Source organism: Tachysurus fulvidraco, chromosome 14, assembly GCF_022655615.1.
Source record: "Tachysurus fulvidraco isolate hzauxx_2018 chromosome 14, HZAU_PFXX_2.0, whole genome shotgun sequence".
NCBI classification, from domain to species: Eukaryota; Metazoa; Chordata; class Actinopteri; order Siluriformes; family Bagridae; genus Tachysurus; species Tachysurus fulvidraco.
In genome coordinates, this window is record NC_062531.1 from 9706637 (window position 1) to 9733453 (window position 26817).

Consider the following 26817-nt stretch of genomic DNA (forward strand, 5'->3'; position numbering starts at 1 on the left):
TGAAGTAAGCTATCCTAATGAAATAAATGGAACGAGTAGCTTTCCCGAGATCAGAGTGTATTGAGAGAGGCTGTGATCACACACATTTATTTCCAGGTAGTGCCATCCTAAAAAAAAAGGTTGACGTTAAAGCTCAGAAAAAACAGTTAAGTTTTCTAAGTTAATTTTTGAATAGATCATTCATTTTTTGCACACATCATTATTAAAGAACAGTAAAAAGTGGATATGGAATATTTTGTGACAAGGTTAAGAGTCTGTTAACCTGTTTTACAAGTCTGAGATTTTCTTTATAATTAAATAATATGAGAGTAGTTTATTGTCTTGTCATTATGCAGCTATAATTTAGAATTGGTAAGCCTACAGCCTACTTTTTTACTTTACTTTAAACTAGTTGTCATATCACACTACACATAAAATACGTAAAAAGTATTGGTATTGGTATCGGCAATACCGGCCTTGGTATTACTTGGTATCGGATCGAATAAGAAGTAAGTGGTATCGCACATCACTATCGGACACGTTAGGAAAATGCGTAAATTAAGAGCAACAAAGAGGCCGCGTGCTGTAATTGGACACTCGACTACGGCGCATGCGCACAATCCTACAGTGAGAAAAGACAAACTTGGCTTCAGCGCACATACCCATGTACACGTCCACCAGCCGGAGGCGAGCACGCGTGGTCTGTCGGGGCTCAGATGAACCTCTGCAGCCAACAGTGACTTAAAAAAAATCAGGTAAGTGAAATGTATGACTGAGAAATGAGTGTTTTTAAATGAACTAATTAGCCGAGCTGGTTAGCTACAGTGTTAGCTTTAGCTCTCAGCATCTCTCGCGCCTTCTGTGTAAACACTACACTACACTATATGGGTTTATCTTGGGTTTATTATTCGTTATATTAGTTTTATTTAACACGCTCTGTGTGTGGGGACACGTTTATTTAACATGTGATGAAATGTACACCGGATCTGTTTGTCGGTAGATGCCACAACACGTATATCGGTATGTGTCCTAATTAGGTGTCGTATAGTTTGTTAGTAGCTAGCGGAGTTAGCAACGTGGCTAATATATTCAGCTGAACAGATGGGCGTTACACGTAACGTTGGAGTGAAATTTGCCCGCGTGCGTCTTGGTCTGTGGTGTCACGAGTGACTCACGTGCTCAGACTGTGTGTGTGTGTGTGTGTGTGTGTGTGTGTGTGTGTATGAAGCGTCGTGGTGTTCATGACCTTCATTAGAATGAGCCTTTTGAAGAAATAAAACTAGTTTACGTGCCCTGATTAACCGTCGTCACTTGTAACTCGTAGAAGAAACTTGAACACACGCCTTCTGTAGCCTCCATCTATCTATCTTTATTGAGCGTTCAAGGGTAGGTAGTGTTGCACTGAATAAGTGATCATTCAGTTTTTTCACCCCTTAGTCTCTTGAATTACCATTCACTTTATTTATAATCACACCTCCAGTGTCACCCACATGAGGATGAGGTTCCTCTCAAGGTTTCTTCCTTCACCATCCAATGGTGTTTTTCCTCCCCACAGTCACCTGAGTCTTTCATCAGACTGACTTGCTCATTGGGGAAAAATGCAAACACGTTTAAATACAACTAATATTAATCTTGATATTTTTTTTGTTTTATATTATTCTTTATAATAATTTCTTCTATGTTTATGTTCTTTAAAGCTGCTTTGAGACGATGTTGATTTGTAAAAATTGCTACGCAAATAAATTTGAATCGAATTTATTTAAATGTGGTTAGCTTTTTTTCCACTTATTTTCTAATCATTCAAAGCGACTTAGAGTTGAATTCCAAAACATGGCATACTTCTCTTAACCCATGAAGTGATTCAAGTGATCGACTTTAAATTGATGGTCTTGCTCAATATGATGGTATTGGGATTTTAGCATAAAACCTTGTAATCAATAAACCATGGCTTGGACCACCACGCCTTCCATCATTTTAGGTGATCCCATCATAAAGAGATTAGACTATCAAATGCTTGGAGACAAACAAAAGCACGTCTCGGACCCCTGAACTGATTCGGTCAACGTTAAATTTGTCAAACCCAAATTTTATTTCTCACTTTTCACTTATCAGTAGCCTTGGTGTGATCTGTCTTTGGAAGGAAAGTAGTCCGTCACGAATCCGATGACGTTTGCCAACTAGTTCGTTTGTTTCGGACTGATAGGACATTTATGTTGACAAGAAACATAAAACATCTTTCCTTCGCGAAATCATAAATAAGCATGTGGCAGCTTACAGAAAGACATGGTCCCTGCTCTGTGCTTGTTTTTCTACTCCACGTTTTGTGAGTTTACAGGATTAAAGTTTGTTATTTGAACTCTGTAGATGAACTGGTGAATGGGAAATTAACTGCCACGTGATGAAACCCATCCTGTGTCCTTTTCAGTCCAAGTGAATGGGCTTTTCTTTAGGTGGATTTGACTTGGTTTCAGTATGAATGCTGCATAACACATCCTGCAATTCAAAATGGCTTTTTATTTATTACATATCCTCATTACATTTGGTCTCAGTTCGGCGTATATTCAATTTATGATCCAGGACCTGCGGCAAATAATTATTTTTTTCAAAATTGACTTTCTTTTTCTGGTCTAAGCAATTATTCCATATCCTGGTCAGTACCAATTTAAATTACAAATAAAGTATTTGACAACATCAGAATCAGGAGCTTTATTGCCAAGTATGCTTGAGCATACAAGGAATTTGCTTTAATGTCATGCGATTCTAATGCGCAGAGACAACACCACACAGACAATGAAAATAAAATGAGAATTTAAAAAAATGAATAAATAAAAATAGAAATTTTAATACAAAAAAATAAAAAAAAATTGTAATTACAGCTGTGCTATAGATGATCGAATGGAGTGTAGAATAGTGTTTGATAAACAAAAAACAGGAAAAACTAACAAACACTTAAACAACTGGAGAGCGAAAGAATGTGGCTGCTGTCTGCGGTGCAATTGAAAATTAAAATGGAGCATGTTTCTTGCTATTTCTTCTTAAGTAAATGGTATTAAATCAGTAGCCTAAATAGACATCTTACCTTATCATTCAACAGAACACGTCACAAAAAACCAAACTAGAAAAACGTAACTGCTCGTATTTATATAGTCCTGCACCTTCAGCATGTAAAAAGCAATGACGCATCATGTGTGAATACATAGTTAATGTGGCTGCTACTAAAAAACATTCCTTTATTTTAGTTGCACACAGCATGACTTTTTTTTTTTTTTAACTATTGGTTATACTTACAAGATAAGTATACTTCGATTACCTTTTAAATGTAACAGAAGCAAGCGTTCTTTTGAAAAGCATTTAGATCATCAATGCGTTTTAGTAAATGCAATGTAAATGTAATTTGTACTTCTCATAGATAAAAATGCATACACACATGAAGTTGTCAACAAGTGAGCAAACTTGATTAGACAATTTCCCCAAGACTGCTAAGCAAGATAATTGCTAGCTAGGTGATCCAGATAAAATATAACACCAAAATATAATGCAGCATTTGTTTTGTTAAGCTAAATCGGTGAAACTCAGTTTGGGAAAAAAATCTTGTTTACTCAGTGACTGCAAGAAATTCTTTAATGTTTTCATAGAGCTTACACTTGGGTTGTGCCACAGTGTAGTTATTCCCACAGCTATAAGATGTCAGATCATTGTGAAGAGAAGTTTATGGAGGTGTGAGGTGTTGTAACCCTGTGTACAGACCAGCATACTGTAAAACCCTGTCTCCTCATAGCAGGATTTGCTGCAAAATAAACTGCTCACTTTAAGTATTTGTACAGCGAATTAGACCCCCTGGTCTCGGTAGATCAGGAAGAAAGTAAAAGCTGCTGTTGATGCTAATCCCTCTGTAATTATCCTGCACATGAAGGCAATGAACAGAAGGGCCTGCACCTCATCCCCCATCTGCTGGGACAAAGTTCGTGTTTTTCTAGTTCACAGTGGAAGGGTTAAGCAACTAAATGGGATTCGGGGCTAGTTCTGGCACATAGTTTCCACACAACATCGTTATATTTTTGCAGGCAGGTTAGGTAGGTTGAAGCTGGCATTAGCACATTGAGAAAAAACATTGTAAGCCTCGATATTCAGCCGTCATTCTGTGAAATATATCTTACTACTTATGGGTTGTGTGTTTTTTTATTGTTGCGGTCAGTCTAGTTGGAATTGCCCTGTATTTCTCTAATGGGTTCTGCTTCACTGAGAACTCAGTTTGGGTTGAAATTTGCAGAACATGTTTAAGTTTGGACTGAAATGTTCAGGGAAATTTGGAGAAAATAAACAGGCATTCCAGCACTTTACGGCCTGCTGGGGCATCTGTCTGTACATTAAGCCTGCAAGGAGACTTCAGTGTGACTGGGTGGAGATAACCTACTGAAAAGTTAACGGGCAGGTATACTAAACCATGTTTGTTTCTATGATGCTTAAGAAATACAAAATCCAGCAGCTTATGGACTGAGGTTTAAGGAAACCGAGAAAGATTTGGATTTCTGCGACCGTGAACCATCATCTAGCAATTTAATGGCCATTCAAGTATATATTGGGTTGATGAGGGAATCCACTTACTGCTGCTAAGCATAGTGGCCATCTGTAATGTCCATTTCTTCAACAACCCTCTACAACAGACTGTTGGACTGATTACATTTAGCTAGTGCTGTATTTCTCAGTTGTACCTGTAGGAAACCATTATTTGGATTCTTTCCTTAATGAGATCAGCATTTGTTTTTTCATTTGTGTGTCTGAACTGGTTTGAGATATACATGCATCTCTCTCTTTTGTCTGTCTGGATTCAGCTGAAAGGAGTAGTCATTTGCTATATGTGTAATATCTGCCATGGCAGCACACCATCTTGTGCAATGACCCTGGTGATGTAGGGCGAACGGAAAGTTTAGTCTATTGTTAGCTCTGTTCTAGTGCCAGAGTTCATAGTTTGCAAATCATTAGAGGTCAAATTAGAGGTGGAAAACTTGGCTGTAGGTGGCTTTATGGTACAAAAGAGAGTGAGGGCATGAAAGGTCTATTTTTTGTTGAGATAAGACAGTGACTGTGTTCAGTGAAATCAGGTCACATTCATTTTTCAGTATATGAGTAACTAAGAATAACAGTCTGGAGAAAGTCGGCCTGGGATATTGTTATACTGTAGATCGAAGGGTGTTGGGAATGTGTGAAAGAGCCGTTAGCGTGATGGAAACAGATGGAAGGAAAAAAGAATGTTATGGGGGGACCATCAAGGGAGGAGAGAAGCGCATGAGAGAGGAAATTCAAATGAGAATGGTGGCTTTGTTGTACGCGTGTGTGTATTGCACAACCAGTGGCTTGAGTGTGTGATAGAGGGAGGTTGGGCACGTATTTGGAGTGCCATACCTTTTTTGGCCTGGTAGTGTCCATTGTCCTTGTTAAGAGAACAAGCTATGACCTACCTTTTAAGTGTAAACTTTATTGAACTCCCCGAAACATTTGTTTGAATATAATTCATTGTAATGTGCCATTAAGTAATAAGAAAATAGTTTCTGTGGTTAATTTACACTTTTTCTCAAATGTGTTGATGATTCAGGGGTGGTTTATTTATTTTTTTGGTAAAGTGCATTTGTGTTGTGTGTTTTTTTTAAATGCTTAAAAATTGCTAGTGAACCTGTAAAGTCACTGCATGTGATGCAAGAAACATGACTTCAGAACTGTACAGAACTGTGTGTACCTCATTACCCTGGAGAAACCATATCTATTAGTCCACATCAACATCAAGTTGATCATTTAATTACAGTATTTTCCGCACTATAGGGCACACCTAAAAGCCTTTTTTTCTCAAAAATTGGCCGTGCGCCTAATAATCTGGTTCGCCTTGTGTGCACCGAGTTCCAAAAATGTTAAATGTAAAAATGTTGTTGTGTGACTTTGGTAAGCGCTCCGCTTGATTGACTGTCCAACCATTTCCCTCCATTTCGGCACCAGTGGTTTCTATGAGTGGTTTAGAAGAGGGCGGGGCACATGCGCGCTTCGTGGAATCGATTCATCTTCCCTCGGATAGTAATGCCTGTGAACGTGATGACGTATTTTTGACAGTTGTTTCGCAGACCGTTTTCGTGTGTAAAAAGAGGTGTTGTGAAAACAAGCGTTGTGTCTGTAAACTGTCATAGTCGTACATTTTGGAGTTGTATTTGAACAAACACACAAAATCTCGTAACTGTTGTGGCCGTAGATTTTGTGATCCAACTCCACAAAAAAACATAATTACGTACAATAGTTTTAAATTACGCACGACTAAATTAAAATTTACACACAATGCTTTGAATTACGTACGATTATTATTGACAGTGTTTTTATTCCATATAATACCGGTATGTTGCAAAACATTTGTTTCTTCCTAACCATTATGCGCTCCACACTCCAGTCCAGTAGGTGGCGGTAAATGCAACTTAAGTTGGTTTGCCATAAAAATCAGATGCTTATGAGGCACAATTCAAACTACAGGTTATCAGTTACGCAGTTGTAAATGGGAATAGAGCAGCTGCGAAAGGATTCAGCATCAATGACTCTATGGTACGGAAGTGGAGGAAGCAAGAAAATGTTAAGAAAACACAGTAGATAAGGACTTTGATGGATTTGAGGGAGAAGATTGATTAAAAAATAATGTTTGTATTGTTAAATAGTAGAATAAAGTTCAACTAAACTCAATGTTTTGCTTCCGTTACCTTTTTTGTAGACCGTATGTTTTAGCATGCGCCTTATTATGCGGTGCGCCTTATGTGTGAGTTAAGTACAGAAATAGACCCCGTAATTGAGAGTGCGCCTTATAATCCGGTGCGCCTTATGGTGCGGAAAATACTGTAGTTAAGCAGATGGTTTGGTTAGTTGTAAATTGTTTACTCCAGTATCCTTTAATAGCATTACCGAATTAATCTTATTTCTAGAAATTAATGACTTTCAGCCAAATAATCAGATTGCTTTCTGCATGTAGAAAAGTTAATCGAGGATTTTTTTTGTTTTTTCCACATTGTGCTGAAACAATAAAATTCCTAGAAAAAAAATTCATAGAAAAAAAGTTTATATCTGTATTTAGATATAGAGCAGCATCATGTATACACAACTCTAGAATAAATATTTCCGTTAAACTAACTCACAATGACCTCATTAAAAGCAGTACAACAAAATCGCAAGACATCTGTTTGATTAAATTAATTGATTTTGTTACTTGTTTTGATTAAAATAATGGTATTCATGACAATCTACTCACATGTAGTTTATTTAATAGAACTACTACCAGGGTTTTCCAACATTGAAAATTTCGCCAAAACGATTTTTTGTCCCGCCAAAGCCTTATTTGATCTGTACTTGGGTTTTGTGAGTGAAGCAGGCTAGTGACTGAGAGAACGAGCACAGTGATCAACCCCACCCCCGTGCGAGCACTTTCCGTCTTCAGTTCTGTCTTTGTTCTCTCCCTCACATCAAAATGAACTGATCCTAAAGGTCGGAAGACCGAATCCATGTTTCACGTGGTGCATTCTGAGAATATTTTTTGCTGAATTACCGCTCGGTGTGAATTGCAGTCAAAAAAGTTGCCTTATCTTCTCTTACAACTTGTGACAAAGCATTCCGCACATGCAGCTGACATAACTTTAAATAAAAGGCAAAAAAAACAACATTGTGTGTTTGTTTGTTCCTAACAGCCAGAATTCCCACACAACACGTCCGATTCGCGACCTAATGACTCCTTTGAGCCGATTCATTATAATAAATGGTTAAAGCAATTGGTCTGCGCGTCAGTGTCAGAATCGGTGTATAACAAATCATTACTTCTTAGAAGAACATACACATCTGAAATGAGAGAGTAAGTGTGCTAACCCCATTTAGCAAGAGTGTTTAGTAACATTTAGCCTTAATAATCCACAGTATGTATAGGCCTATGACAATATGTAGTACATTACCTATAAAATCATTTAGTTTAAAGTTAGACTGGAGTGAGAGTAAACTAGATCAAAGCAAGCTTTTGCTAGCTAGCTGCTAATTTTATTAAATTTTATTTTTAAAAAAATTACACACTTACACCTTTTTAACACCTTTTTAATGCTACGTTTTAATTGATATGATTTAAATTAAAATAATTATCAGGTCTATCAAAAAATGATTTTATCTTTCAAAACTATGAAAGCCAGCTGTGGAAAAATCACAAACTGTTTCTTTGTATTTATTTTAAATTTAACATTTACTGTCAATATTGGGCTTGTGGATCATGTGGGTACTAGGGTACTCTTTGCTGTGTGTTGATGACCATGTCGGTCAGCCACCACCGAAGACCAATTTTGACCCAGGAAAAACCCTGACTACTTGTGCCTGTTCGCCCAAAAGAGCTAGTTATTGGGCCTCATTTGTGAAGACTTTATTTGTAAATTGTTTTGTAGAAGCATTTTTGCAAACAAGGCTTATTACAAAAAGTCAAATAAAAATGGTAATAAGCAAGTTTAAGTGTAAATGTATGCATGTATAAGACTTGCATTGACTTGTAAAAGAAGATTAGTGTGTGTGTGTGTGTGTGTTTGTGTGTGTGAAAAGCACTGTGTGTGTACAGTAAAACACTATTGTCCGAGCTGTATTATTGAATTTGGATGTGGCACAGGCCACCTAAGCTCACTAAAGGTTTTGTGGGTGTCACTAAAGGCAAGTTGGCATGCGGTGAATGCATGCTTGTTGATTTACAGGTGATTTTCTCAACCTACCCCTCAATACAAAGATCAGCTTTACTGAAACCTCCACAAAAATATGTATTTTAGTGAATGAATGATTGAATGAGGTTCGTTGAGGTCCCTCTAGTTTTTCATCCGTTTACTCCGGGGTTGAATGTTTTCAGGTTCCAGGTTATTCCATAACCATTAGCAGTCAAGAAGGAGAAGCCTTGTACATGTTCTGTGAATCTTATATCTGGGTGTAAATCAGGCTGTGTATATTGCAGGTACAGAGTTGAACTGTTTCAGTGACTCTGGAGCTTTGGGGCCGTTACTCATGTGTTCTGAAGGACTTGCTCATGTGTAGGTGATTGGTCTGGCATACTGGGTGTGTCAGTCGTCGTGTATGTATGTTCTACAAAGGAACTGCTGCAGGAAATAAGAGATGCGTGTTGTAATTCCTGTTAATGACGCAAGTTGCATTGACACGAGTGAGACGATTCCAGTTACGGTTTAATCCTTCGCCACCCTTTTTAATTGCACTTATTTTCTTAAGTCAGTTTATGTAATAAACTAATTTATTTACTTTTGCCTTATTTGTTTGAGTTACAGTAGTACAGGCAAAACCTTCCTGAATGGTGTGTATGACCTTGTGTGAACCTAAGCAGGTTTTCAAACCTAAGTTTGATGGACTGTGTGATCCTGTTCACATCTCTTACTTCACTGGCGTGGTGTCTAAGATTGAAGCATTGCAACTAATGTAGAATGTAGAGGAAGTGCTAACTTCCTGTTTCTGTGATGTAGGTGTTGCAGATGTTTTTTTTTTTTTTTCTGTTTTTTTTTCTGGTTACTTAATAAAACATAGAAGCTTTAGAAACCCTTCAGAGATGTGGATCCTTATGATGGCTGTATTTCTGTACAAAACATTATAATAAACCAATATACTTGTGGGAATTCTGGTGAAAGGCCCTGCACCTTATTGAATGTTTTAAAAGGATATGGCAAAGGATAAGTGCCAGTGCTTGATTCACCCCCTACTCCACTCTGATCCATAATGATGCAATGATTTCTGATTAGCTTCTACTTTTTCACTCTAATGCAGCATGTGTGTTACTTCTAATACTGTGAGTTTTACACTGTACCTGCTATAAACATTACATAAAGGTACATTTCATAAAAAATGCAATCTATTAGTTGTAGAAAGTAAAACTCTTTTTTTTCTAAGCCCTAGCGCACACCGGTGTTGCCAAGTTCTAGTTTAGGTGTGAGTAATGAGAGAGCGCATGTGTTCTGTACTCAGCAGACTTCAGAGTGAGTCACGTCCTTGCTGACCCTCTGACACACAGGCAGGCACTCACCCATGTCTCTGGTGAAGAGCCCAACTGACCCCAGCTCTCCCCTCGGGGGCTGAATGCCCATCCAGGACTGAAAGATGGGTTGAAGTACTGGACATGACGTTAAGGTGGAGCTCAGATTAACGAGTTTTGGCTGGAATGCTAAGCAGATTCATGTCAGTTGGAGATGGCGCTTGGGATTATGTATGCAATTTATTTACATGGTGCTAGACACCTACACTCACATTGGGTTGTTGTTTTGAGAGGAGGTACATGTCATTGACCTCTTGAGTGCATTCTTTGGTGTGGCCTCAGCACATGGAAATCCTTAAAGAACACCACAGGGAGCTGGAGGAAGGAATCTTGTAGTAGATCTTTTGAGAGATCCACAACCTACATTAAAAACATAGCCTAGCTTTTTATTTTTTACTAAAATGTAATGAGTTTAGTGACTTTTTTTTTTTTTTTTTTTTTTTTTTTTAAGAACAGTTTATTTGAAGCATGCTTTTAAAAACTATTTCTCATTAAAATGTTTTCTCCCATTGTCTTTAATTGAGGTGACGACAAAACATGGCATCTTTATCACCAATTTATACTACACTAAATCATCTGTTCCTATATTCCTATTTCCTACATGCTAGTCGTTTTGTTCTTTGGAGTGGCAGCCAAGATCCTCCTACAGAATCACACACACCATCATAGCTTTATAAAGCTTTTCAATGCGCAATCAGATGCAGTGTGTTTGGGGTTGATGGGAGGGCAGAGATTAGTTTTTGAATTGCACAATGTTTTTTTTTTTGTGATTTGCATGTTTGCAAATCAACTATTGATCACCAGTTTCATTGGGATGGTTGTACCAGGATATTTGAGACCCAAGTAGTGGTTGCCTCTGCCAGGAGGTTCATACTGGATCAAACACAACTCCACAAACAAAGAAGGTGTTACGTAGTGACTGTCTCTCACTTCCTGGATTTGAGCCCTACATAACACACTGTGGTCTGAATTAAAGAGGGAGGACTACATGCTTTTTAGCCTTAGAAATGTACTACAATAAGGAGTTAGACTACTCTAGATCCATCTGAAGCTTTGTGGCTTTATAGGAAAAGATTCTGTGGTGCTGTTTCTCTCCAGTGTAAGCACCACAAAATATTAACTGTAAGGGAAAATATTTAATATTTAAATTTATTTATTTATTTTTTGAAGGGGGAGGGGGGATCTAAATACAGACATTTTCTATTTTAATTGTTATGAAGGGTGCAGTTCATTCCAGAGGACACTGCATCCTGCTGGACTCAATGGGTTGAAGATGCTCCCTGTTGCTGCTGCTCTTCGTTGCTTTTCACATGCTTTGTCTTTGTATCTCCTTTGTTTGGATTTTAACAAAAGCTCAGCTGGTCCAAATTAGCCCAAGGAGGATACAAGCTAGCATTTGCACAAGAAAGTGGCCTGGCTCTTTGAGGCCTGTTCACGGACGGTGTTTCATGATGAGCTGCATTCTGCAATATGTGTTTAATCTCCTCTTGTGTCAGCATGTAGTAAGGTATTACCTGCAGCATGACACACTTTTGGTGAAATCTCCCTGTGAGTTTTCACATACACACACACACACCCCTCTTCTGGCATGGAACTATGTGTTCAACAAGTGTACCTATTTTCCACAGTGGAACAAATTGTCCCACAACATTTGTACACAGCTATTCTGAACATGCTTGGATATATTTTGGCTCGCTCATTCTTTTTCCCCCTCCCTGAGTTTACACGTGTTGTAAGTGTTCAGTTAAGTCCAGACACACAGTACGGTTCCTGTAATAGTGCCATGTGTTGCAGTAATGAATGTCTGTGGCTTCTTCTGAAAGATGTTCCCTTGGTTGGTATTCATGTTGGTGGAGAAGAGCACTGTTTAACATGTCAAGCAAAAAAAAAAAATCTCCCATAGGTGTTCAGATCTAGTAACAGGGAAGGCAACAGCATGCTATTTACCTCATTTTCACATCAATGAGCTCTTAATGCACTGTGGATGGGGCTGAGATCAGGATAGAAATGTTGAATCATAGATAGGCCGGAAGCGCTTTATGTTGATTTGCAGTGACCCTTTCCTCTAATGGGACGAATTCCAGATTTCTGTAATGATCTCTCTCAATCTTTGGAAAAATGGTGTTGTTTAAGCGAACCTTACTACTAAATCATAAGCATTATCGGTGCTTTTCTGGCTGTTTTTTTGTTTTCAAGAGAAAAATCTGAATAGAAGCACTTGCCGTCCTGTGCAGTACCAGAGGCACAGCTATTGACTTGGTTATCTTAAGCCAACATTACGGAATAATACACTTCAGACTGCTGCTGGCACTTTCAACTTTACTATATATAATTGAAATTCTTTATTTTATGATTGAATGTTCGGTGCTCTTAGACGCTCTTATGATCCAGGGTAGGGAATTTTATGGGACTTGGAGCTAAATGAGAAATTTTAATAACAAACGCTAAAGTTCAGGCTAGGCTATTGAAAAAAAAAACTTGACCATTCTGAAATCACCCCTGGGAAATTCAGAGAATTTAATCAAATCTAGTGGGGGTACTGGATGCATGCAGGTCTCACAGCACTGAGTGATTGTGTGTTTATGTAAATTATGGAGTTGAGTGTCTGGACAGAATTGCATCAGAACTGTTACGGAGCACAACAGTTTGCTGGCTTGTCAGTTATTTTATTTCACATAAAACACCATTCTTAACCATGTCTTTAGTGAACGTGATGCTTATCCCTGCTGTTACTCTCCATGCTTAAATTTCAGCATACCTTTTCTTCGGCTGGCTCTCAAATTAAGGTAGATTAGCAATGTTAAATACCTTTTTGAAATCATTTCTTTCTCACACAGGCTTCACCCACCAACACAAGTCCCAACAGCACTCACTGGGTCGTCTGTTCATTCACAGCACAGAAAAATCACTTTGTTTGTGACGTCATGTTTGGTAAAAGCCTTGCTTGTGCATTGTGGAATCCTGAAGCGTGTGTTCAAAAAGGCAGCAAACACTCATTAAACATTTACACAGTTTCTGGCATGAGCATGTGTTGCGGGTGCTTGTTTGATGAAGGCTAGATAGGAGTTCTTCACTGTGGGGAGGTCAAAAGTCACACATACACTAGCACACACACATGTACATCTTAACTGAGAGCTTTGACGGAATGAGAGTGCTTCTGTGTACAGCAAGTCCCAGGCTAAATAATTCTGCCCTATTGTGGACGGTTGATGTATCTGCAATACTTTCAGTTGGGTTTACATTCTTATTGAATTTATTGTAGATGCTAACATCCTCAATGGGACCTTATTGAATGCACAAATCAGTAGCTTGTGTGACAGAGGACATTTTTAATCACAGTAGCTTAAAATATAACTAGGTTCATTAACCGGACCGGAATAAAAAGCTCTCCCCTTTATTTTTTCAAAATGAATCTTTTATATTTGGTGTGTATGTTTTTAAATGTAAACACTTTGTTTGTGTAACTGTACTGTAACTGTAGCACAGTCTTTGTTCCGAATCCCACTGTCTGCTACACTACACACATCTGGCTGACCATAAAACGTTTCTTAGTATGGATGAATGACCTTTTCAGAATCAGGGACACGCAGGTATGTGGAAACACTGACAAAGCTGAGGGCAATAAACTTCCAACCCTCCTGCTGGCACAACATACAGTCACCTCATAGTTAAATCTGTCAGGGGACTATAAATTCACTAGCTGGATTTAAAGGATGGCACTTGTCTGGTGTGAGGACATAGCATTACATGCCATAGCCAGGTGTTGACAAACATGTTTTTGTCGGGCATAAACAATTTTGGTTGAAGGAGAGAAAGAATTCTGAACTTATTTTAGTTTTTTAGCTATCCATACTTTAGCTACGTTTATGATTTGTTATTGTCTTGTCCGTTAAAGCATGCAACTGGGTGGTTTTACTTACCCAGTGAACTTTATTCAACTAATCTAATTCATATACATCTCAAGACAGCTGTATCCTGGGAGATAAGAGCTTAGTTGAGGTGCCTCTGAATTCTCAGACGTGTTTCAATAAAGCACCCGAGACATGTTCTCTCTTTTTTTTTTGTATCTGTATAATGTATGGGAGTTTTCTTGCTTATAAGGCTTAGCTGTGACCTCTGGCTTCACCACTCAGGCCCAGAGATGCCGAGACCGATTTAGAACGGTCACTATACAGTGAATGAATTGGATCATTGAAGCTCAATGAGTAGTGATATATCTACTGCCTCTGTAATGTCCTCTGGCATTTCTCCAGTCACAAGTCCCAGACTGACTGCATTCACCTCAAATCAGAAGAGCTACGAGTGTGTTTCACGGTGAGAGACTCTCTCCCGGTTTGTCCATGTGTAAGCATGTGTGTCTAATGAGGTTTGAATCCCGAGAACAAGATGAGCCAACCTGCTGTTTAAAGGTAATGCTGTAATCACATGGTTAACAGGGTAATGATTCCTGGTCTCTCAGTAGACTGTTCACACCACTTTGCAGCATTTATGCTCGTGCTACAGCAGGGCACAGTGCAAAGCACTTGAGGATGGTAGGAGTTAATGAGCTGTCAGCACTGGTTAAAGAGTTACAGTGTGCTGGGTATTGGTTAAACAGTGAGGAACTGCACCTTTAGTGATAAGGTACATTTTGCATTAAATACAAAAGGTACTTTCTGAGATTCTGTTATCTTTATCACTGATCTTGATATACAGACTAGGTTTTGACCTGCGTGGATTAGGGTTGGATCTTTTGTAGGAATATTGTGACCAGCTTTTTTGTCCTGCCAAATGGCAGAACATACCAGAACTTGAGAAACACATTTCCTGAAGCAAAGCTGACTAATCTTGGGTACTAGTGTTTTGGTTATGTTAGTTTGTATTCATGATGGCACCGCACATGGCCGCCATAATGCTTCGACTCTCCAGAGCCACTCCACACCAATGTCTGCACCTTTTAATGACCCCTCTGTCTGAATTTTGCGGACGACATTGTAGGCAGACACGTTTCCGTACTTGGTGAGACTGATGACTGTAGAAAGGAGGTTAAAGAGCTGGCTGTCTGGTGCTGTCACAACTGACTTGGAGTTTAATATGGTCAAAACAGTGGAGATGATGGAGGACTTCAAGAGAAAGTCCCCCTGCACTCCTCCCACTCACCATCATAGACAACACTGGGGCCGCAGTGAAGGCATTCAAGTTCCTGGGCTCTACCATCTTCCAAGAACTGAAGTGGGACACTTTTTTTTTTTTTTTAAAAGGTCCAACAAAGGATGTACTTACTTAGCCAGCTGAAGAAGTTTAACCTGCCACAGGAGCTGCTGAAACAGTTCTACTCAGCTGTCAATGAGTCTGTTCTGTGTACATCGATACCTGTTTGGTTTGGACTATTGGTGGATAATTGGTGTTCCCCTGCCCACCCTTCAAGAACTGTATAAATCCAGAGTGAAAAAAAGGGCTTAGAAAATCGCTCTGGATCCCTCACCTCCAAGTCATCCGCTTTTTAAACTTTTACCATCTGGCCGGTGCTACAGAGCCCCAAATATTAGCACAACCAGGCACAAGAACAGATTCTTCCCCCAGGCAATCTACCTCATGAACAGAAAAAATTTCCCCCATTATGCAATAACAACGTGCAATAATCTTATTTATTTGTTACCGACTCCATCTAAGTAGGTCCCTGCATCTGGGATGCACTTATTTCCAGGGATTTCAGAACAGCGTAACAGATATTGCATCATCGGGTAGACTGGCCTGTTTGATAATCTAACTATAACCATAGTTTTTGGTTGTATTTGTTTTCTAAAATAAATCTACCTGTATGACACTCTTGTCCTTCATAGTATGCTCTTTTTCTTTTTTCTTTTTTTTTGAAAGACCTCCAGAAACATGCCCACTTTACGTCAGGGTAACGAAACCCCTGGAATTTAGTGAATGCCCCCTGCATCTCAATCAGTTCTGTTCTATAAAGTTGCGTTCTATTGTCTGTGTGTTGTCTCTTTGTACTGGAAGCGTATGACACTCAAACAACTTTCTTGTATGCGCAAGAATACCTGGCGATTTAAAGCTTCTGATTCTAGACTTCTGGAGAATATTTAATGTTTACTGTTGCTCTGCTCTGACCAGTCATTGTAAGCTCTAACAATTTTCCATATTTTTACATTTTTTAGCATGGATGTGTGCTTAGTTTGCAGTCTTTTGTATATATTGTGTTTGGATTTGTGTTTCCCTACTCAAAGCATTTCTTTTGCCATTGTCTCTCAGGCAGGGAGTGTGTGTGCTGTTCAGCTGACTATCTCTGATTGTGTGCGAGTGGACGTGGAGAGATGCCTCCAGCAACGGGCGGTCCGGTGGGCTACACCCCTCCAGAAGGAGGCTGGGGTTGGGCCGTAGTGGTCGGTGCTTTCATCAGCATCGGTTTCTCCTACGCATTCCCCAAATCTATCACGGTGTTTTTCAAAGATATTGAGGTGATCTTCGACGCCACCAGCAGTCAGGTCTCATGGATCTCCTCCATCATGCTGGCTGTCATGTATGCAGGAGGTTAGTGGTTTTTATCTCATCTTCGCTCTGCTGCTCTTCTCACTTTCTCATCTGGGTTTCTACTACGCAGAAGAAATATAAGCAAACAATCACAGCTGTGTTTATGTTCAAACTCTGAACTCCTGTCCTCTTTTGAGATATGCTACTGGATATATTATTTTTCTGTGTACATAGATTAAAAACTGACCTTTACATGATCATTTAATGTTCCTGGTCATATTGTTCAAGATTGATCAGTATAAATTACAAAAATACAAGCTTTTACCAAATCTTATTTAAAACACTGTTGGAGTAAACTCGCTGTGCTAGCACTAAAATGTAATTGTGCATTGTAGTCCATACACATACTGTTTAACACATTGTCCATTTTTCTGTTCACTAATGCTGGAAGACAACGTCCAGCACACACCCACATACAGTATATTACAGAACTGAGTACACCCCTCACATTTTTGTAAATATTTTATTACACCTTTTCATGTGACCACAATATAGAAATGACACTTTGCTACAATGTAGAGTGTAGAGGTTGAATAACGGTGTAAATTTGCTGTCCCATCTAAAGAACTCAACACACAGCCATTAATGTCTAAACCACTGGCTGCAAAAGTCAGTACACCCCTAAGTGAAAATGTCCAAGTTGGGCCCAATTAGCCATTTTCTCTCCCTGGTGCCATGTGACTCATTAGTGTTACAAGGTCTCGGGTGTGAATGGGGAGCAGGTGTGTTAAATTTGGTGTCATCACTCTCACTCTTTCTCATAGAATTGAGAATTAGAACAAAGAATTGTTGCTCTACATAAAGATGGCGTAGAATATGAGAAGATTGCTAAGACCCTGAAACTGATCAGCAGCCAAGGCCATACAGCAGTTTAACAGGACAGGTTCCACACAGAACAGGCCTCGCCATGGTCGACCAAAGAAGTTGAGTGCACGTGGTCAGCATAATGTCCAGAGGTTGTGTTTGGGGAAATAGACGTATGAATGCTGCAGCATTGCTGCAGAGTTTGAAGTGGTGGTTGGTCAGCCTGTCAGTGCTCAGACCATATTCCGCACACTGCATCAAATTGGTCTGCATGGCTATCATCCCAGAAGGAAGCCTCTTCTAAAGATGACGGAAAAGAAAGCCCGCAAACTGTTTGCTGAAGACAAACAGACTAGGGATATGGATCATTGGAACCATGTCCTGTGGTCTGATGAGACCAAGAAACACATTTGGTTCAGATGGTGTCAAGCGTGTGTGGTGGCAACCAGGTGAGGAGTATAAAGACAAGTGTGTCTTGCCTACAGTCAAGTGTGGTTGTGGGAGTGTCATTGTCTGGGGCTGCATGAATGCTGCCATCACTTGTGAGCTACAGTTCATTGAGGGAGCCATGAATGCCAACATGTACTATGACCTAATGAAGCAGAGCATGATCCCCTCCCCATTTGGAGACTGGGCCGCAGGGCAGTATTCAAACATGATAATGACATACCTCCAAGATGAACTCTGCCTTGCTAAAGAAGCTGTGGGTAAAGGTGATGGACTGGCCAAGCAGGTCTCCAGACCTAATTCCTATTGAGTATCTGTGGGGCGTCCTCAAACGGAAGGTGGAGGAACCCAAGCTCTCTAACTTAGGGGTGTACTCCATTTTGTGGCCAGCAGTTTAGACATTAATGGCTATGTGTTGAGTTATTTTGAAGGGACAGCGAATTTACACTATACAACCTGTACACACTACTTTACATTGTAGCAGGGTGTCATTTCTTCAGTGTTGTCACACAAAAAGGTATAATAAAATATTTACAAAAATGTGTGTATATTAGTAGGATAATGATTTGAAATATAAAAAGTATTACAAGAGGTTCATAAAAGTGCATTTGTATTTTTTATTTTATTTCATAGTCTCAATCAGTTAAAAGACTTTACTGCTCTATTCAAGTTCTATTAATTTAATGTCCCTTTTTAATTAATCGATTTTAGCACATTTAGATTTATGGATATTCTGTTTGTTCATGTAACTGTTACATGCAGCGTCAAAGAGAAGAGAGAAACCTGTCTAAAGAAACATTTTCATCATTAAGTGGTGTTTTATTATTTAGGATGAACTATTTTATTTTGAATTTTTTTATAGTACATTTTGCTCAGACACCTTAGTGCCTAAACCCAATGAGTAAGCACAGGTAATTGTGTAAAGGTAAAACTTGAACAAACATCCTGCCTCTCACTTACTGTGGATCATAAGACATTTTTTAAATCGGGTTGTTTATGAGGAACTGCTGATTATGACCATCCAGGAGCTTAGGATAATTCAGCTTTGTAGTCAGAAATGATCTGCCTTTATTTATTTATTTATAAATATAATAAATCTTGTGCTAATCCCTAACTATCATGCACCTTAACTACACAAGCCATTTTTCACAGTATACATTCATTCTATAAACATATCATGTACAAGATATTTTATATATAATTATGAACATGAGAAGTGATGGTGTAACTGTTCAAGAAATAGTACTCCAGAGGTCTGGTGTCAGGGAAGTGCTGGTGTGTTATTTTGAGTGGAGTCATGCCAGTGTCATGACGGTTGTCATGGTAACAAGGACCTCCTGTGATTCTGGGCTTGTTGATGCACAGTAGCAGTGAGAAACAGACGACGTTTGAGCAACCCAAGAATACGGCTACTGAGATTGTGATCTTTATTTCCAGGTGATTGAGTAAAGCCTGCTTGTCAAACACACTTGGGGCCTTTCAGGGGTCTGTTTACAGGAATGCTCTGGATTCAAAGTGTGAGTGCCTGTAATATCATCAGATGTGGATTATACCTAAACTTATTTGGGACATTTTCTAGTTTGTATATTTGAATATGTAAAGGCCAGTTCATAGTGTGTGTAGTGGTGTTTCTTTCCCCTCCCTCTTCGATTCAGTGTTGAGTCCTCAAATGTCCCCTGCTGGTCAAAGGGCATGATCCCTCATTAACATTGCCTTGGAATCAAACCCAGGATGGAAGCTAACTCAGCCACTAGTTAACACTCTGTGCCAGTCCCAAACCCAAATAAAGGGTTGTGTCTGGAAGGGCAACTGGTGTAAAACCTGTGCCAAGTCAAACATGCGGACCGGATGATGCCCTGTGGGAATCCCGAACAGGGAGATGTTTAAAGAACAGCAATGTTGCATTCTCAAATCGAATTGGTCAGAATGCTATGATTAATTAATTTTCTGTAAAAACCACCCTGACACCAGCTCATTGTTACTATAGTTACAAATCATTCATTGTATATTTTATGTACTGTACATAATCTAAGGCTAATAATAAATGAATTAAAGGGTTTGATCAATGAAATGTGTAGAATTGATATATGATGGAGTATTGGGTGTTGGAGCATTTTAATGAGGATAAGAAACTGTGTTTGCTGTCTTATTACTGTATCCCATTTAGTGATTCTTTTCCTGTCATGTAACCATCCATTGTGTTTTGTTTGTAAACTAAAAAACTGTAAGCTAGCAGTTTTCCTGCCATGTCGTTGCTTTGCATCAAGGTCACAATTTTGGCATGGTTGCGGTCATTAAAATTAAACCTTCAGTGAAGTCGTTCTCAAATAGACATTACAGTTTCCAGTTGCTTTAGCTCAAACAACTGGAATCTGTCCACTCTAACTAGCTCAAGCAAGATATTTGTTATTAAGCTTAATATTTCAAGCTCTCGAGGGACACCCCCCCCCCGACTAACGTCACTTCCCTGTTCATTTGCATAGAGAACAAAGTGCACAACCTTTTAATTAATTAATTCATTTTTATATACATTTTATTTATTTATTTATTACAACATTGTCTAATGCGGAATGGAAAGCTAGTAAGCAAGGAGCAGAAGAGACGTAAACTAGATTAAGGTAGCATGGTTGTCCCTGGATGGAATTCGGATCTAAATGGCACCTGCAACGTCTTTTGACTGCCTCTTGTGTGTACTTTCTAACGTCACGTACACTCTCAATGTCAAGTCACACGCCCTTCATAAGTCACATTTAAGCCTTTGTTCATTAAATAGTACAGACACAAAATCAAGATTCATATTTAAATCACTGTACCACCACTTATCAATTCAAGTGGTTTAGAGTTTCTGTAATGGAATATTCAAGGACAAGTTTAGTTCTTTTGTTTTAACCAAACTTAAGAAATGATTTGAAATAACTAACATTCTTTCAATGAGAGCACTTATACACTTGCAAATGAATCCTGCTTTGAAGATGTGTAGTTTTTCACTGAACTGAAGCTCCGAAGACAAACATGAATAGGAGTATGAGCAGGAACAGGATGAATACTACCCACACACTAACATGTACACGTGTGATTACTCACGCTGGCAGCTTTGGCCAAACTTGTGCACACAAGTTTCTGCACGTAGCCTCTTTACATGCATGAGTAGCTTTGGTAATGAAACAGCCAAGATATTTGAGTGTTGAAAATGAAGTAAATGAACTCTTGTATTTCTTTAGATAAAGCCACCATTTCATTAAACATGAAGTATTTAGGCAGGACAGGCAGAAAACTCATGATGTCTTCACACATTTGTTAACTAATTTGATGGTTCTTTTAAATAAAAGTTGACGTGCGTCCCTGGTTTAGTTCCTGTTGTCTCCATTTCAGCAGACACTCGGACCTTATTTACACTGCATACATTTTACAGGTTTGAGCGAGTGCTCACACTGAAAGCTGTATTGTTGTACTGGTTTGATCTCAGATCCTGACTTAGTGTGAGAGATGCAGCCGACTTTGTTCTTCCTCAAGCCTACACATTTTACTCCATCAATGTGTGTGAAGCACTGAAGCAGTTGGTTTATATTGGGATACTGGAGCCAAGCCAAAATCTAAAGTTGCTCCAGAATGGAGTAACAGAATGAAAATGTCAGCCCCGTGTCGTATAAGTCTATTCTCGCTTTTTGGTTGTGGCCATGACCTGGATTTGCTTTAAATTGGCCTCTGAATTCCCCCAAGGCAGTCTGACCAGAATGTAACTTCTGTATTTGGGTAAAACCCAGAATTGGCCTGATGGCATGACTAACGTCCAAAATCTAATCGGATTGTCAGAAACTAACATAAGAGGATACGCTGCACTCTCCAACAGTGTTCTTATATTTTGTCTACAGGAGATTTAAATAAGCAGAATTAATTCAAGTCTAATTTGTAGAGGCTTAGACTACTCTCTGGTGTGTGTGTGCGTGCGTGTGCACACCGGACAGCACACTTCATTTCTTATATTACAAATATGGAAATCATTTACTGTACATATTTTGGCCTGTGTCCTCTCCTACATTCTGAACATCTGTTTTTTTGTTTTGTTTTTTTTAACTGCTTAGAGAAGCAAGTTCTTGTGTAATGGTGGCTCCACCTCATTAGTCCAGAAGTGTCCTGCTCAGAGTAATTACTTGATCATTTGGCAGACAGGGAGGTTTGATTGAATGACATATCAGGACAGCATGAGAACATGATGCCTTTAATGAGGTGCACACTCAGAAGTAGGGTGTTTGGTGGGGTTGTGTGAATGACTATAATTTAGAGCTTTCAAGTTAGAATTGCGAACCACCCCACGCTGCCTTCCAAAATGTCTGAAGGTTGAGTGGTGTTTCTGTGTGTGCGTGAGAGAATGTTTGTGTATATATATGCACTGATCTGTGCTTCCATTGTCCTGGATTGTAATGGATCGTTTGTGTGGTCGAGTACAGAGCCCCAGAAGCCTGTCGGAATACATTAGCGTATCTGTTCGTCGACTGAAGGATTACCAAACCATCCTTGCCCCTGATTGGCTGCGTTCCCAGCTCCTTTGAGCTCAGTGGCCAATGGTAAGAGGTTGTCCTAGTTTGCCGAACTCGGATCAGTTATGCCCATTGGATGTTTGAGCACAAAGCCACCTCTGAAGAGTTTGCTTTCCAGGCTGGAACTGTATAGGAGCCATCTGAGCCTGAAGACACTTACTACACAGACTGAGAATGTGTCTCCCTCTCAGTTTGACTAGAAATAAACCTGATAAGAGTGTAGAGATACTGTAAACATGTATTGTTCTTTGCAGTAAAGCTTGTTTTTGTGTTATGGGGAAAAGACCATTACAAGCATGCAGGCCCACGCACAGGAAGGGGGTATTGCACTGGCTTGCATCAGTACATGAAAGCAAATTCATTACACTTTAGCTGTCCTGTAGCACCATCTAGTGGAGACAGAAGGAGACCTTCTTTTCAAGAGACCTGGCACCCCTGCGAGACCAATGCAAACACATCCAGTGCATTTTAAGAAAGCCCTAGTTGGATGTTGCATTCATTACACAGCTCAGGTTATAAACTAAAAACCTCTGAGAAATGGCAGCAAAAAAAACATGTATGGCCTTTCATACAAGTTATTTTATGGGGAAATGTAAGTTGTGGCTAACAACATCCATCATAATAATACCTGGTATGCAACATTGTATTTTGTTATTGGTTTATGTATTTTTTTCTTTCTGCAATTTAGTGCTTAAATTGTCGTTTAGTTTGTTTATGGTGAAGTTCAAATGCATAATACAATTTCTTTTTTTTCTTTTTTTTGTTACAGGTTGCATGCAAGTAAACATGTCCAATGATTTTTTTTTTTTGTGTTCAGCATTTAACCAGACTCTTCTATCTTTAAACAGGACCAATCAGCAGCATCCTGGTGAACAAGTATGGTAGCCGACCAATCGTCATCATCGGAGGCTGTCTGGCCAGCATAGGCTTGATCTCTGCATCCTTTTGCAACACAGTGGAGGGACTATACTTTTGTGTGGGAGTTATAGGAGGTAAGTCCTGGTGCTGGTCTCTCACATGCAGAGTGACACTTTTTTTTCACATATTTATTGCTCACTGTATTACTATGCCCTGTGTAAGCGAGCACTGTAAATAGTAAGAGGACATTGTAAATGTCAGAGTTTACATTGTCAGTTATAAAGAGTTTCTGTTTTGATGCCATTTTCCTCCTCCTTGTCTTCCTGCAGGTCTTGGTTTGGCATTCAATCTGAATCCTGCTTTGACCATGATCGGAAAGTACTTCTATAAGAAGCGTCCGATTGCTAACGGCATTGCCATGGCCGGCAGCCCCGTGTTCCTCTCCACATTGGCACCTCTGAACAGCTGGCTATATGATCAGTTTGGCTGGAGGGGGAGTTTCCTTATTCTTGGTGGTGCACTGCTTAACTGTTGTGTGGCCGGGTCACTGATGCGACCCATCGGACCAAAACCGCAGCCCACACCTGCTGTACAGGATGATGGGACCAGAGAACACAAGAAGAAAACAGTGATGCAAACCATCAACAGTTTCATTGACCTGACGCTATTTAAGCATCGTGGTTTCCTGCTTTACCTCTTGGGCAATGTAATTATGTTTTTTGGTCTGTTTGCACCACTCGTCTTCCTCAGCAACTATGCAAAAAGCATTGGCATCTCCAAAGACAAGGCAGCCTTCCTGCTCTCCATGCTGGCCTTCACAGACATGGTGGCACGACCATCTATGGGCCTGTTGGCTAATACCCGCTGGGTTCGTCCACGCATACAGTATTTCTTTGCGGCAGCAGTGCTGTATAACGGGGTGTGTCACCTGTTGGCACCGATATCCGTGGACTATCTGGGTTTCTCCATCTATGCAGTGTTTTTCGGTGTGGCATTTGGCTGGCTCAGCTCAGTGCTCTTCGAGACCCTCATGGACTTGGTGGGAGCGCAGAGGTTCTCTAGTGCCGTGGGCCTCGTCACCATTGTGGAGTGTGGACCAGTGCTGCTCGGACCCCCCCTACTGGGTATGTGTTTATACCACCGTAGTCTAAAAATAACAACAGATTTTTCAATATCCAAATATCGATCACTGTACATTAGAGTTGATTTAAATAATTAATGTGAGTTCATACATTTTATACAAAATGGTTAATTGTATAGGATGTTCCAGAACAATCTTCCATGTAATATTGACCCTCACTAAGATAATCAGCCCAAAACTTATTCTAGCATGACGGTGCACCAACAGATTTGTGGGAAAGCCATATAAAATTCTTTCTAATAGGAAAGATTATAAATGACTATTTCAAGCTATTTTCCTACAGCAAGCAAGAAAGGGCTAGTTACGGAAATATTCATGTGGAAATATAAATATTTCAGATAGTAGTAATGATTACTGTCGGTCCTGATTCACACACATTTTAGTATATCAAAGAATAACTTTGTTCCGATTAAGAAGAGGCGTGTTTGGTCTTTCTTGATTGTGACAGAACTCATCATTTTGTGTCATAGTTCGAATGAATGAAATGGTTTAACCAGAACAACAAGGCTTTTGTCTTTTTACTTTGTTTTACATTGTACTGATTATATTACACAATTACATGTGAGCTTATCTACCTACCTACCTATACTTTATAAATAATTCTGTCATGATTTTGTCTCCTTTGCAGGCAAACTGAACGACATCTACCACGACTACAAATACACATACATCGGCTGTGGCATTGTACTAGTCGTGGCCAGCATATTTCTGTTCGTCGGTATGGGCATTAACTACCATCTGCTGGACCAAGAGAAGAAAGAGGAGGAGAGGAAAGCTGAGCTTGAAGTCAAGGAACAAGAAACTAACATAGACAATGCCATACAAGAGAACAACGCTGAGAACGACGTGTCTATACCGCTCACGCAAGCAGACGTGGCCAAATCGGAAGACAGCGCTGTGTGATGTTCGTGTATGCACCGCAACACACGCTCATGTGACACGCTCATGTCCACAATAAACAAGAACGAGTAGCAGATGGATTCACATTTTAGAATTGTAATAAGATTTAACTAGCCATATTGTACACACACACAGACACACACTCGCACACTCGATGCAGACATCCTCATTCATTCACAAACTAGCTATAGACCATCTTGTCTGTCATGCTGGACTACTGCCATCAGATCATTTCTCCTGCTTTGTCCTGTCTCTGCTTTTTCCACCAAAGAAAGTTCACGCAAACACTCCAGCGCAGTGGTGTTGGGTTTTTTTGTTTTTTTTTTTCCAAAAAGAAAAAGGCGAATAGGCTATAGCCACAATCTATGAGTGTGGAGAAATTGCCATTCTCATTTAAGGAATTGCACAATAAGCAGCAAGTACAGAAAATATTAACATGTGCTACAGCTACTTGGTGGAGCTCAAGTTTGTTTTCTAGTGTTTGTGTGAGACTGAACCTTATTCAGGATACTTCTCAGTACAGTCTGCTGAATGGGTCAAAGGATATGGTCCAGTATTTTAATTGTGACTGCAAGAACTCGGCAAAGCCAGAGATTCTAGCTCATTTTTCTCATTAGTGTGTCTATCATTTTTGTAGATTCCCGTGATTAGCAGTAATAAGAAACTGCACAAAATTAAACCTTTTAATATACAGCTAAAACCCACATAAACATAATCTATGATTTTTTTTATTATTAGTTTAATATTTTAGAATTCTTCACATTGGCGTTTTTTTGTGTTTTATTTCTCTGATATGGGATTCTGCAATGCAGTGTGTCGATCAGACATTTAGAAAGATTATCCATTTCATATTTTTTATACATTTCTTTTTTCCAAAAGAATAAATGTCTTTAATGCTTGTGCCTTGTGAGGTGCTTTAAGTCAAGCCCTCTATTGAACTGAGCCCAATGATATTTTTTCTTCACCTAATACACTTACGATGCGATCATCAGAACGAATTTTTTATTTTTATTTTTTTGCAAACTAGTATTCTCACTTTTGCTAGTACATTTTACATTTTGATTTCGAGAAATATTCTAAACGAAAGCACATCGTGTCATATATCGGTCATAACATTTAAGAACCGACTTGAATCAGAATCGTTTCATTTGGTCTGTCCTGAATAAGTGAAGTTCAAGAGTGCCGTTATTCTGTAAAGTTGGCTGTAGTCTCCGCATCAGTATACTACATAAAATGTCTAACTGGTAGAAAAGCTCACAAGGGGGAAATTCATTTCAATTTCTGTGCACTCTCAAATGCCAGTGTGGTTTTGTATTCTTTGTGTGTACTGTAGTATTCAGGATGGGTAGGCAATAAGAATGAATGAAGGTTGTTGCACACTACTGTTTTTCAGTTTTGTGTGAACTAAAATGTGTAAATTGAAAGGCTGAACAATATTAAAACGGGAGGCGGGGATTTAGAAGTGTGTTGCTTTTAGCTGGATTTGACATTTGTGTTAAAAGGTCAATACACCGTACTTCCAAATATTTCTTCATTCCAAACCAAATTGGAAGCATATCTCCCCC

General features: G+C 39.3%; 1 protein-coding gene across 3 annotated transcripts; it reads left to right on the forward strand.

Annotated features, from left to right (window-relative positions):
* The first annotated feature begins 578 nt into the window (after positions 1 to 578).
* slc16a1b (solute carrier family 16 member 1b) lies at positions 579 to 25593 on the forward strand. 3 transcript variants are annotated; one of them, XM_027166484.2, is made up of 5 exons: positions 579 to 734; positions 16286 to 16564; positions 23202 to 23345; positions 23541 to 24335; positions 24981 to 25593. In XM_027166484.2, exons 2-5 carry the CDS (start codon positions 16348 to 16350, stop codon positions 25253 to 25255), a joined length of 1431 nt encoding a protein of 476 aa, XP_027022285.1. In that variant the 5' UTR covers positions 579 to 734; positions 16286 to 16347; the 3' UTR covers positions 25256 to 25593. The 3 variants fall into 3 exon arrangements, with proteins under 3 accessions (XP_027022285.1, XP_027022286.1, XP_027022287.1); XM_027166485.2 differs by having other exon boundaries at positions 586 to 729; positions 16282 to 16564; XM_027166486.2 differs by lacking the exon at positions 579 to 734 and adding an exon at positions 16011 to 16152.
* The last annotated feature ends 1224 nt before the right edge of the window (positions 25594 to 26817 follow it).

What these genes read in the sequence shown, in the direction of transcription:
- slc16a1b (XM_027166484.2), top strand. Translation starts at nt 16,348, where the DNA reads ATGCCTCCAGCAACGGGCGGTCCGGTGGGCTACACCCCTCCAGAAGGA. An exon ending in GGCTGTCATGTATGCAGGAG is followed by an intron (nt 16,565 to 23,201) that starts GTTAGTGGTTTT and finishes ATCTTTAAACAG; the next exon opens with GACCAATCAGCAGCATCCTG. An exon ending in TTGTGTGGGAGTTATAGGAG is followed by an intron (nt 23,346 to 23,540) that starts GTAAGTCCTGGT and finishes GTCTTCCTGCAG; the next exon opens with GTCTTGGTTTGGCATTCAAT.